Genomic DNA, 12,638 nt, shown 5'->3' with positions numbered 1-12,638 from the left:
GAGAGCACTTTCTGGCTTTGAAATCCAGACCCGGAAATTACGTCACGATTTGTCAGGTTCGTGCTTTGGACTGCCATAACAGGAACGACAAAACGAGTAACTATGCTCGGTAAGCACTCGTGAGGTGGGTCTGCATGATAATCCATCAAACGTACGGAACTCCCAACTCCAACATTCTTCGACTTCATACCAAGTACATGCTACTAGTACGGATTCCCTCAAGTGGGCACGGCACATACCTCTTTACCTGCAGATGAATCCACCGCGACTGCAGGGCAGGCTACGGAATCATTCCACTGGCATACTACATATATAATACTATTCCGTACTGGTATGTGTTACGATCACATACAAATACAACGAACTACCGCATGCGGTAGTTAACCCAGTCCAAACCCCTCCCCATCCTCCTACTCCCCCCCCCATGAGTTTAAGAAGTGGTGCTCTTGCACTTGTTGAGAGCTCCGCGCCGTTCCCTGGGAAACCACTACCAACGCGCCTGCTTAGGAACCTTTCGTCACAGTTTCGAGGCTTTGCATCGTCACTGCCGGCCAAACCCATCGCAGGCCAAACATCTCGTAACTCGATTCGGTTGATCACGACCACGGTAGGAGCCGGACGCCTAGAAACCATGGTGAGTTTCTTATGTCTCTTATGCCACTTCCTGGACACAAGCCCGTCGTCTCCGCCCGACTCAAGTTTGTTAACACTTTTGTTTTCTTTTTTTTCCCCTTCTTCTCAGGCTACCAAGGACACCACCGGCGCCTCCGCCTCGGGCAAGATCACCGACTGGGTCAAGCCCGGCGACGAGTCGGGCGAGTTCAAGCGCCAGCAGAGCTCGTTCCGCAACTGGATCTCGCGCGAGCCCGGCGCACGGTTCCCGCCGGAGAAGGGCCGGTATCACTTGTACGTGAGCTACGCGTGTCCGTGGGTGAGTACACATCCTTACCTGTTCCCGGAGTTGATCTTGGCGGGGTATTCGGGGATGGTTTATCGGGAGGAAAGGGCGTCCGGTTCCTGACAGAGAGCGGCTACTAGGCCAGCCGCACACTCATCGCGCGCAAGCTCAAGGGCCTGGAGGATGTCATTTCCTTCTCGTCGGTGCACTGGCACTTGGGCGAGAAAGGTACGTCGATCAGCCACCGCCCCTGCTCGCCTTCTCATCTGCGTCATTGTTCTATGTCTTTTTATTTTTATTTTTCCCCTAGAAGAATGAGAGAAACAGAAAATGTTGACGCAGGCCACACAGGATGGCGCTTCCCGACCGCCGAGGACACCGATGCGGCGGGGGAGAACGTGATCCCCGACCCGGTAACTGGCCACGAGAACTTCACCCACCTGCGTGATGTCTACTTCCAGGCGAACCCCTCGTACCAGGGCCGCTTTACCGTGCCCGTCTTGTATGACAAGAAGACCCAGACCATTGTCAACAACGAGAGCAGTGAGATCCTGCGCATGCTGGGGACCGAGGTCAGTACGACTGCCACGAGGCGTCCCACCCCCTTTTCTCCCCCCATACCCTCCTTCACTCCCTTCCTCCTCACATGTTTCCTTTTGTCTTCTGAAGTGCTTGCTGAATTGACCCGTGTCTGCCAGTTTAACGACCTCATCGATGAGCAATACCGAAAGGTGGACTTGTACCCGGCGGCTCTCCGCGCACAGATCGACGAGGCGCACGAGTGGCACTATGACAAGATCAACAACGGCGTGTACAAGTCCGGCTTTGCTACGACCCAAGCGGCGTACGAGCGCAACGTGGTCGCCCTGTTTGAGGCGCTGGACCGCGTCGAGGCCCACCTCGCGAAGACGGCGAGCGAGGGGCCATATTGGTTCGGCCAGACCCTGACCGAGGTCGATATCCGACTGTGAGTGATTTCCATCCGTCTTCTCCGTTTTCTGTCTCTGGACAACCGAAACGGGACAGCGGGCACTGATGACACTCTTGTAACTGCCAAATAGGTTCGTCACTATCATTCGCTTCGATGTGAGTATCCTCGCTCTTTACAGCCAGACCCTGCACTGCTCCTCCCAAGAGCTACGCTGACTCGCAAACTCAACCCACACTGCCTCCAGCCCGTGTACGTCCAGCACTTCAAGTGCAACATCCGGGATATCCGCTCCGGCTATCCGGCCATCCACCGCTGGCTGCGCCACCTGTACTGGACCATCCCAGCCTTCCGCGAGACCACAAACTTCCTGCACATCAAGAACCACTACACCCGCTCCCACACCCAGATCAACCCGCTCTCCATCACGCCCGTGGGTCCAGTCCCGGACATCCTGCCCCTAGATGAGGAGGTTCCTGCGGCCGCCCGGGGCCGGGGGGAAGCAGGAAAGTAGGGAGAGCGGTGGGTAGGAAGGGGAGGTGATTGAGGGAGACTGATACTTGGATGGACGTAGGCAGGCATACGCGTGGACATGCAGATGGGAGTCGTGCATAGAATGATAGCCATGAGCCACACAAAGCTCGACAGCCGAGGCCATGCTTGATGAACCTCGGGCATTGGGGGACAAACAAGCTCGGATTTTTTTTTATTTTTTTTTGTACGCGGGAGAAATAAGAATGTCTTTAGGAAAGATAAAGGGTGGAGGGAGAAGGGGAAATCAGATAAAACAACAAATTACTTTGCATGGCTTGCATCAAAGCTCCAATAGGGGTGGTGCTGGGTGCGGCACGGGGCACACGGGATACTGTTCCGCGAAGGAAACTGTTCCACTTTGAAAGTCATATCCTGGACTGGACCTCTCAACGACGAGAAAAGGCAAGATGGCCGAGCGGTCTAAGGCGCCACGTTAAGGTGTTTAAACCCTTAATCATAAATCCGTGGTCCGAAAGGGCGTGAGTTCGAATCTCACTCTTGTCAACAATTTTTCTCCCCATCATCCAGGATGCTGGATTTTTTCTCTCTCTCGTTGTACCGGGTACCTCTATAGCTGTCAACGTTTACCATTGTGGTATTCCTTGATTGCAACTCTCGTTCTTTGTTGTTTTTCTTTTTCTTTCTTCCTCTTCTCCCATTTGGGAAGGTATGCGGAGATTTCTGCGTGTGTACTAGTACTGTGCGAATATTCGGAGATCTAGGGTATCCACACTCGATCGGATGATAGAGACTGGTTTATTACTAGGAGGGTGAAATGACTGTAATCCAACACCTACCTAAAGAAATTGATCTATGGAAGGAGGAAGATTGGCTGAGAGAATAAACGAACTTGGAAGATTCGGCGTCACGACATCGATAACTATATCTGAGGAACACCAATCTTTCTGATCTAACCTCGAGTCAGCTGAATTCAACCTTCACCGACGGACTCTGTTTATACGGTTGATACAGATTCAGTTATCCGTGCAACCTTTAAAGAATTCCTTGGAACATAAAGAAAGCCAAGAGCAACGGAGTGGACAAGGTTCCCTGTCCACATCCCCACCAGGCGATTGACTCCAGGGAAGAAGAAGCAAGGAGCTAGACAGGTAGGCACAAACCATACGCAAACACACAAACTATATGCAGCAGTTCGTCATTCCAAACATATCATTGAACACGTGCTGCAGGGCATCAGAAAGACTCGTTTTCTCACTCAGCCATGTTACCCTTTCCCAAATCCTCGGCACTTGTTTCTTTTCTCTTCATACAACCATGCCTCCCCAAAAAGCAGCAAAACACTCGTGCCTCTTCTAGCAGAATAATGCAGCCATTATATTAGTTCAGAACCAAAAACTAGTATGCACGTAGTAATGTGGACGGGTATTCGATCGGGATGGATCGAGGGCGAGAGAGAGAAACCCAAATCGCTGCTGCTGCTGTTTCTGTCGGAGTACACCAAACCAAAAGCCAGAAAACCAAAGACGGGAACACGAGAATATGAGCTCCAATAGTCCCGAACCTACTGCCTCGAAAACGGAAACCCGCGGAAAAAGAACAAAGCAGTTCATGCATGCCCGTAGTCTATGTGTTTATTACAACTGTCCAGAAAGAATCGCTTCGGTCGCTATTACCATCACCACACGTCAGTTCGCCGTTCTATCTCTATTGTTTCTCAGGGGAAAAAAGGAGAGGGGAAAGAGAACTAACCGCTATTGATATAGGCCCGCTTCGAGTCAAGCGGCACGCCAAAGCGCCGCTCCAGCTCCTGCTTGACACCCTTCTTGGTGACCGTCATAAGGTCGGCTGTGCGCAAGATCTCCCTGATCTCTGCCAGCAGCGCGTCGTCACTGGGCATGCCGGCCAGGTTGGTCATTTCCAGGTCCTGTTGTGACTGTGACGCGCCCGGGAACTGTGACCCGCCGAACTGGCTTTGCCGGTGGTTATTGCCGCCGAGCATCTCCGAGGCCGCCAGCGACATACGGCTCGGCGCCGCCGGGATGCCCGGATAGCCCGAGATGGAGCCCGGGCGGCTGGGCGTGTAGCCGCCATACTCGGACATGGGGTGATTGGCGCGGGTCGCGTACGAGTAGCCCGAGACCTCGGAGCGCGTATCGTCGTGCAGGCCGCTCTGGGTCTGGGCCTCCCACAGCTCGGCCTGGTAGTCCTCCCACTTCTTGCGCGGGATGCTGGCCGGGTCGAACTTGCCCTCGTCCGAGATGACAATCTTCTTGCCCTTCTCACCCGCCACGATACGCGTGTTGCCCCAGTTGAAGTCGTCCATGTGCCAGAAGGCGTAGAGCGGCAGGGCGAAGCTGAAGACGGGTATCGCAATCACGTACAGAATCATCCAACCAATCATCTCCCACTTGCGACGCAAGATGAAGATGATGGCCTGCAAGCCGTAGATCACGCCGAGGAGGATGAACGCCGTGATGGGTACGACCGTTGCCCGCTCGACGACCATAACGATGAGGTAGACAATGTAGGCCAGAAGGACAGGCTGAACGATGGTGGAGAGCAGGTCGATGAAGACGATGAACCGCATGCTGAAACAGCAGAAACCGCACAGCTGGTTCATGGGCATGAGCTCAATCAGGTTGTGCACGGTCGAGTTGATCCAGCGGCGGCGCTGCGAGAGGAACACCTTCCACGAGTCCGGAGCGATTGTCCATGCGTGCGCGCGGGAGATGTACTTGGTCTTGTATCTGTTGTGGTACTTGAGCAAAAGCGTGGTGAGATAGCGATCCTCGCCCAGATGCAGCAGGTTCTTCATGTGGAGCGTGTCCACCCGGATGGTCGAGTACGCCTCGACGACTTCGCGGCTGACGAAGAGAGGCTTCCCCGTCTCGGCGGCGCGGATGCGGTACATCGAGAAACAGCCGGGCAAGCAGGTGACGGAACCGAAGAGCGACTCGAAGGCCTTGGCGAGATTGTGCGAGATGTAGTACTCGTAGACCTGAATCATGGTGACGAAGGACGATTTGGCATTGCTCAGGGCCGTCTCGCCGCAGACGGCGATGAGGCGGGTATCGTCGAGGAAGGCCGACACCATGCGCGTGGCCGAATCCGGAGCGACGACCGTGTCGGCGTCGATCTGGAGGAGATATTCGTAGAAGGTCGGGTTGACGCCAATGACATTGCGGATTTGGTGGTACATCTCGAGCTCGAGGGGGCTCATGGGCAGGTTGTAGTGCACGCGGTTGAGGAAGCGCATCAAGATCATCTGCGAGTCTCGCTTGCCACGGTTTCCGGGGCGGGACACCTCGGAGGGCTTGCCGACCTTGACCACGACGAGGAAGGGCACGATGTGGCCCTGCACCTCGTACAGGCCCGAGTATACCTTGCCCATGTTGTGCTGCTTGAGGCCTTCGCCGAGCGACTCGAAGCTCAGCGGCTCAGGATCGACCGCCTCGGAAACACCAAGAATGTCGAGCACGATGCGCGGCGTCGGCCGATCGTTGCCCTGGCCGATAATCATACCGTCACAAATGATAACAAGGAGCTTGCGCTTGTCATCGTAGTGCATGCGTGCCGCAGAGTCGAGGGCACGGCGGATGGACTCCTCGTCTTCGGTGTAGACCGGGATCTGGCACATGATGAACTTGTCCAGATTTTCGGGCATATTCTTGGTGCTAAACTGGAGGGCGGCGAAGAACTTGAAGGCGATGATACTGGCAAGGAGGACCGACACGGCCAGGACCAGGTACTCGGCAAACTTGCACTTTGCGGACGCGCGCGTGTCCAAGTCCGCGACGTAGAAGAGGTTGTCGAGACACAGCTGCATCGCCCTCTTCATGTTCGCATCGATACCCAACGACTGCCACAGGGCCGTGATATCGTCGCCGGATCTCTGCTGGAAGAGTTGCACGACGAGCGGATGCATGAAGTCGGTGGCGGTCGGGTCCGATGGCGGCGGCATCCCTGGTGGGTTCTTCTGCCGGCGGCCGTTCTGAGTGTATTTTGTCAAGTCGTAGACACGCTTGTTGAGGATCGCAATCGTCATTGCCTGCTTGGTGCTGAGCGTCCGGACGTACTGGGCCGAGTAGCCCACGTTGCCAACTTTGTAGTTGGCCCTCAGCATCTTCATCTGCTGCGCGAACCAGTCCGGCCGGCTGTCGTTGGTGAAGTAGCGGAAGTCGTGATACTTGGAATTCATGTCCTGGCTGCTGATAACGGCCACAGACCCGGTGACATTAGTGTCCTTGTAGTCAAGGAGGACGGCCGGATCGATGCTGCCGTGCTGACCCTGGCAGAGCGCCGAAACCTGCACGGGGAAGAGCGAGGTGATATCCATGCCAGCGTACTGGGTCAGCATCGTTTGCGGCAGATATGTGGGATAGTGGCGCGGGGCGAAAGCACCAATGTCGAATATCTGGCCGCGGATCGAGGCGTAAGCGGGCCGGCCGTCCTTCCCGTCGTAGCGTGACAGTTCCTCCGGACTGTAGACGTACTGGCGCGGGCAAATCAACATGGGAAAGGCGACCATGAAGAAGGCAGCTAGCAGACAGCTGAACCAGATGATCATGTTGATGGCCATCTTCTCGCGCCACGCCATCCGGACATCCTTGCGCTGCATGCGGCCGATCCACCGGACGAGGAAGTCGGGGACGAAGAAGGTCAGGAGATGGACGACAAAGACCCAGCGCTTCCGGCTGGGGCTGTCCTTGTACTCCTCCACCTCCTGCATCTCCTTCTCGTTGCCGCGCTCGGCCATCTGCTCGCGGGTGTCCAGGTTCTTGAACATGTCGCCGCCCCCGAAGGCCGACGCACCCGCGTCAGAGCGCGCGTCCACGTCATTGCTGCCAAAATAGCCAGCCTTCTTCTCGGGATTGAAGCTGGCCGGTGTGGCTCCGCCGGACATGAGCAGACGTTCCTTGGAGACGCCGAATGGGTCCGCGGGGGTACCCGTGCCGTCTCCTGCGTCCGAGGGCAGTCCGTAGCGGCCGGACTGCGAGAAGCTGTCGCCCAGCTGCGCGATCTCCATCCAGACGCGCTCGCTAAGGAAGACACCCGTGGCGCCAATGGCGACTTCGTTGCTCGGCCACCGCTTCTCGTCGACCACCATCTCCACCTTCTCGCGCTCGCTGCCCACGAGCGCAGTCTCGGCATCCGCCAACCCCAGAAACTCACCAAACGGCAAGAACAAGCTGAAGTCGGCGGACCGCAGGCGCTGGCTGATCTCGGCAATGCCAAACGTCTGCAGCTGCGCGCGCACGCATTTGCTGTCGAACTGATTCGCGATGCGCCTGTCATTGGGTTTGAGACAGAAAACAAAATAGCAGTTCGTGCCCGGCGCCGTGACCGACTTTGTGACGTTCTCCAGGGCCGAGAGAAACTGGCCGGAAGCGCCCTGTTCTGACGTGCGCGCACTGCCGGTCCGCTTGTCCCCCGGGTCGCTGCCCTGCCCAGCCGACAGATCCCTCTCCATGGCCCGTTGGCGCGCATTCAGAGCAGCGGCGGACCGCCCGCGCTTTGACATGATGCTGGGCGCGCGCATCGGCCGAGAGCTCACCGAGGCTTGCATGACGGTTGTCCGCTCCTGGGGATGGACAACCGTCTGGAGGACCTCCTGGCCAAAAAGACGGGCGACAAACGAGCTCTTGCTGGAATTGATGAGGTTCATGAGGTCGCCCGAGATGACTTCGCCGTTCTCCTCCACCAGCCCCTTGACGGGATAATCGACTTCGCCGGCAAAGTGCTTGACGGTGAAGGTGGCGGCAGTGTTCTCGGTGAAGAAGTTGCTCCCGGGCAGCTTGGCCGTGGCAGCACCAACGTTGATGGCAGGATTCTTTCCCTCGAAGCGCTTGCGCAGGCTCTCCAGCATCTGCATGTCGGTGCGGTGGCGGCGGGTTTGGTCGTCCAGGATGGAGAGCAGGCCGTTGCCCGGCTTCAGCAGCCCCTTGACGGCGTCCGAGTTGTCAAAGTAGCTGGTCGGGGGCACGGAAACCTCTTCGGTCTCGAGCATGTCCGCCTTGCGATCAAAAAAGTTCTGCAGGGCCAGGTTATAGAGCGACTCGGTGGCGGCATTGGTCAGGAGCTGATCGAGCGTGGAGCCGGTTGACGATTGTTGCTGGAAGCCCGGGAAGTCAATGATGGAGATGGTGTTGGAAATCGAGTCCTCGGAGGCACACAATTTCTGGTTGATGCTCTCTATCACGTAGGCGACGAGAAGCGAATACAGCGTCCGGGCGAGCTCGTTCGCGTTCGCCCGAGCACCGGCCGGGTCGAGCAGGACCGTCACCCTCTCCTTGTGGATCATCTTCGTCTTGTAACCCAATGTGGTCTGGAGGTCTGCGGCGCTGACCCCGAGGAACGCAGCAATGATGCCCAGGACATCCTTGTTCTTGACCGTGGTGGTGGCCTGGCCGCCTTCGTGTGAAAAGCCACCGCTATCATCGCCCGTCACGGTCGTGTTGGCGGTAGTCTCGAACTCCAGCTGGCCGATGTGCAAGATGCTGGCCAGAATCTGACAAATCTCGGCGATCTCACTGCGGGGGAATTCGAGTTTCCGCAGGGCCGTCTTGAAGAGCTGGAACCCCTCGGCATCGTTGATTCCCACTTTGAGCTGCGTAGGGTGACCCAGGTACTTCCACCGCTTCTGTGGCGTGTCGAAGCCGAGATGAGCCTTCTCGGCGGGGCTCGTTCCCGCTAGCAGGTAGTACAACACGTGAAAGTTGCGCTCACCGGTGGGAACATCGGTAATCCGGCTCCGTTCCAGCCGATGATCCAGCAGCTTAGCGCCAAGGAGAACGGGGTTTGTCGACGAAGTCGTGTCGTACTGGAGCTCGTAGAAGAGACCAGCCTTGGAAGCTGTGGGTGTGGTGGCGGTCTTGGTCGTGGTGAGGGTGTCGAAGACGTACGCCGCAAGCGATATCTTGGCGGAGAGGGGGGTGGAGGAGCGGTTGAGCAGCGAGGTCAGGAGGTGAGAGCGCACCGTCGTCTTCCCAGAGCCAGATTCACCACTGCCGGCAATGTTAGTCCCGCTTCCTCAAGCATTGAAAAACAAAAAGGAGCTGTCGTACAGGAAGAGTATGGCCTGGTTTTCTGAGCGGTGTCCCAGGCGGAGCAGGGCCCTATCTGCCATGTCCTCGGCGGCGGCCTGGGCGGACGAGCCATCACCCTTGGTCGAGCTCGTGTATGTATTGGTACAGATGATGGCGTGGGACGAGAGGCGGGCGGTCGGGATGGAGACATGGAAACGGCTGGCGAGGTGAGCCGTCAACTGCGCATCCGACTGGTAATGGGCCGGCAGCGAGGGCAGGGAGGCCTGCGTATGAGTAGCCCCTCCGGCGTTCGCGCCGAGAGGCGGAAGGTTGAGCGCCATGGTGGACGGCGCGGCCGGGAGCTGGCCGTGGTCAACGGTAGGTATACAGCGGCTTCCCAGAGGCGATAACCAGACGGGGCGTCAGTCGTCGGTGTTGTTTTTCTGGTCTGGTTTGTGTCCTTGGACACCGGGAGAGTCTTGTTCCTCTGCAGCAAGCCACCGTTCGGGGTTCCGGGCCCGTTGGCGGCAGTGGCAGGGGACTCGACTACCCGCAATCTCGATTTGTGAAGGCTAATAAAAAAAGAAAAAATTAAAATAAGACTAGCGGGTAGAAGCAGATGCTAGAACGAATGGTATGTGAAGATGTGCCAAAGAAACAACGCCTGGAACGAACGTGTGCCAAAACGAAGGACACGGGGTAGCGAGCGTTGACAAAATGTCTGGCGGGACTGGGGAAGTCGCCTAGGCGATGAATGGAACAGAATGCAAGCCTCTCTCTCGGCCCAGCGAGCCTTCAACTGAAAGTGCTCTGTTCGCACGCGCTGAGCTGGCTTTGGCTGGGCCGAGCCGGGCTGGGAAAGGGGGGAGCGGCCGTGGTCTCCGGGCAGGAATCCCTGCTACGGAAGGCGCCATCGACCAAGTGCGAAGATTCATACGAACTGGCGCCTCCGATGGACTCCACCTGATTGGCAGAAGGGGGGGGGGGGGGTCCAAGCCGGACAGGCATTGGATCACAGCTCCAGGAGTGGCCCAAAATAAACAAGATCTGGAACGCAACCTTCCATCGTATAGACGGATCCGTACACTATGGATACCACCCACCGGGACTCGTTCATGCACAGTCTGACCTGCCATAGAACCACCTCGAAGAAACCCCTCCTTCACGCACTACAGCAGGTTTAGTTGGGATTTTTCTGCTTCGTGGTTTATAGTCCCGGAGCGCTTCAACTCGACTCGTGACTAGGATCAGGTCGTTGCCGCATCAGCCAGCCCATTGGCAGTGGATCGCATTTCAGGACCAGGAGTTGGGGAAGCAGGGGTTGGTTGACCGGTTGGTACGGAGTAACTTGCATTTCAGACTTCGCTAGGCGACACTCCCCCGACGTGACTCCTCGATAGCTGCATATTTCAGAATAAGTTTTGTGGAAGCTCAGGAATCGGCCTTTGGGTAGGCACTTGCTTACTATGTACTGTGTACTGTATTGTGCGAGCGCAGCATATTTATTCTTCTCTTTTGGCTCTTTTAGGGATTCTTCGAGCAAACCTGGAAGTGTGTCTTTTACTGTACGGATTACGGGATACAGTAGTTATACTGTAGTTAGTACTTGCGCAGTCTACCAAAAGCTTAGTCAAGTTGCACATCGGTATCTAGCCGAGTGTAACTCCTGCTAGCGACTACTGCGCAGTGTCTTCTCCGTGCTCGGTACACGACCACCATCCTCTGGCATCTGCTTCTCTTCATTGGCTTTGCTTGGCCGAGTGGCAAAACATAACACGGAAAGGAGGGGTCTTAGCACGAAGCCTCTATCGGAGGTTGCTTTGCTGTATCAGTGCTCGGACATCGGGGGATTCCTGCATGGTGGCTGATTGATTCTTTTTCATCCTTCTTACTCCTTCCAGAAGAGCCATATGAGATGTTGGTGAAAGGTTCGCTACGCCGTTGAGTACCAGTACCTTGTTTCAGGATCTGCTTCTCTGCGGCCCACGCCAGGCATCAACTGCGTAGGTGTTAGGGGTTAGAAGGGTGGAGAGGACCCAGCCACAACTGAGCAACAAACATACTGTCCCGCTGCTGATCGCAAAGGCTCATGTTGTGATCACATTGACATCCGAGGTCTAATCTGATCTACATTTATTTAGCCAGCATTATCCTCGACATTTCAAGACAATTGAACAGCCCCGAATGTAGGATGCAAGCGGAGGTCCGGATTTAAAGATTGCACTATACATTTGTACCTATAACATGATGTGCTACCCCGTATATAGTTACAGAGCATAATACCCAAGGCAGCTATCCGATTTCCTACCTATTGGTAGATATATCGAGTACCTCATCTCCAGAGACATCTGTAAAAGAATCCAGCATATCAAGTATGTGCCAAATAATAGGTTTAGAAACCAACTTTCCAAGAGCAATAGGTACAGGTGCATACACACACACATCAATCCTTTCTCATTAGCAGTATTGCTCTGGCCAATGCCGTTACGCAGCATATGCAAGTAAAGCTCCAAGTTATAGGTAGCTGGCCCGTGGAAGCGACACGAGACAAGGATCAGCGAGTGAAACAAAGACTAGCCACTACGGAGCACTGTGGAAATGATGCCTGCGAAGGCTGTCCATCCAATACATACACGGTGTATAGTAATCCGAGGGACCTCGCGAAAGAAAAATGCGAGTCATCGGTCTCTGCACAGGGCCTCATGGTACTGTTGCCAATAACATCAATACCGTGCATAAGACGGAGTTTATGCGGACAATCGTGCCAGAACAAGTTAACTATAACCGCAGTGTCGGGTGCGTGATCCAGGTTAACTAGGTGTGCTCGTGTGGAGTGCATCATCTGGTCAGACCCCCCGTCCCATGCTGTCAGGCCCTCGTATTCGACCGCCGGGAGCGACCGCAGACCCTTTTTTAGGCCTGCACTGCCGCGCTGCTTCAGAAGCCTCCCCTCCAGTCATCCACCTGACGCCACTCACCAGCTGCAACGACGCGGAGATCCGCTTGGATGAACGGGCGACAAAGAGCTGAACTTATCGAAGATCTCTCCCTCCCAAGACACATCAAGACGCTACGACAGAGTCCAAACCTCCATAGAGCGCATAAATGTATGGAGTAGAGCACTGCGTTTTGTGAATGCAAGGGCAGTCACATCTTGTATATGCACGTAGCGAGCTCTATTTCTGCTCGTTAATTCCACGAGTAACCAAATAGAACATGGTTTGTTTTTTTTTCTTGCCAAGTAACTACGAGCGTGTGATGAGTGCATTCCCCGTCATTCCAGGTCCGATCC

The 12,638-nt window shown here is 55.7% G+C and overlaps 2 protein-coding genes and 1 non-coding gene across 3 annotated transcripts; 2 read left to right on the top strand and 1 right to left on the bottom strand.

Moving 5' to 3' along the window:
- The first annotated feature begins 194 nt into the window (after positions 1-194).
- On the top strand, positions 195-2,688 carry P884DRAFT_244053 (glutathione S-transferase). Its single transcript, XM_069440351.1, has 8 exons — positions 195-331; positions 508-634; positions 743-931; positions 1,039-1,126; positions 1,250-1,470; positions 1,597-1,865; positions 1,960-1,984; positions 2,074-2,688. The coding sequence occupies exons 2-8, from the start codon at positions 632-634 to the stop codon at positions 2,338-2,340; spliced, it is 1,062 nt and encodes a 353-aa protein (XP_069297311.1). The 5' UTR covers positions 195-331; positions 508-631; the 3' UTR covers positions 2,341-2,688.
- A 73-nt stretch (positions 2,689-2,761) lies between these two features.
- P884DRAFT_t101 lies at positions 2,762-2,864 on the top strand. The gene has a single exon. It is a non-coding gene; the product is annotated as a tRNA-Leu (tRNA).
- A 1,091-nt stretch (positions 2,865-3,955) lies between these two features.
- Positions 3,956-9,687, bottom strand: P884DRAFT_200923 (glycosyltransferase family 2 protein; the record flags this gene model as incomplete). Its single annotated transcript, XM_069438323.1, has 3 exons — positions 3,956-3,987; positions 4,071-9,325; positions 9,386-9,687. The coding sequence occupies 3 exons, from the start codon at positions 9,685-9,687 to the stop codon at positions 3,956-3,958; spliced, it is 5,589 nt and encodes a 1,862-aa protein (XP_069297310.1).
- Between the last annotated feature and the right edge of the window lie 2,951 nt (positions 9,688-12,638).

Source organism: Thermothelomyces heterothallicus (assembly GCF_042370625.1).
Source record: "Thermothelomyces heterothallicus CBS 202.75 unplaced genomic scaffold P884_scaffold_12, whole genome shotgun sequence".
Lineage (NCBI taxonomy): Eukaryota > Fungi > Ascomycota > Sordariomycetes > Sordariales > Chaetomiaceae > Thermothelomyces > Thermothelomyces heterothallicus.
This window is presented reverse-complemented; position numbering and strand designations above follow the sequence as displayed.

Bases quoted from the DNA above. Each gene is read 5' to 3' on its own strand.
- P884DRAFT_244053 (XM_069440351.1), top strand. The intron at 1,471-1,596 runs GTCAGTACGACT...CGTGTCTGCCAG, and splicing joins TGCGCATGCTGGGGACCGAG to TTTAACGACCTCATCGATGA. The intron at 1,985-2,073 runs GTGAGTATCCTC...CACTGCCTCCAG, and splicing joins TCACTATCATTCGCTTCGAT to CCCGTGTACGTCCAGCACTT.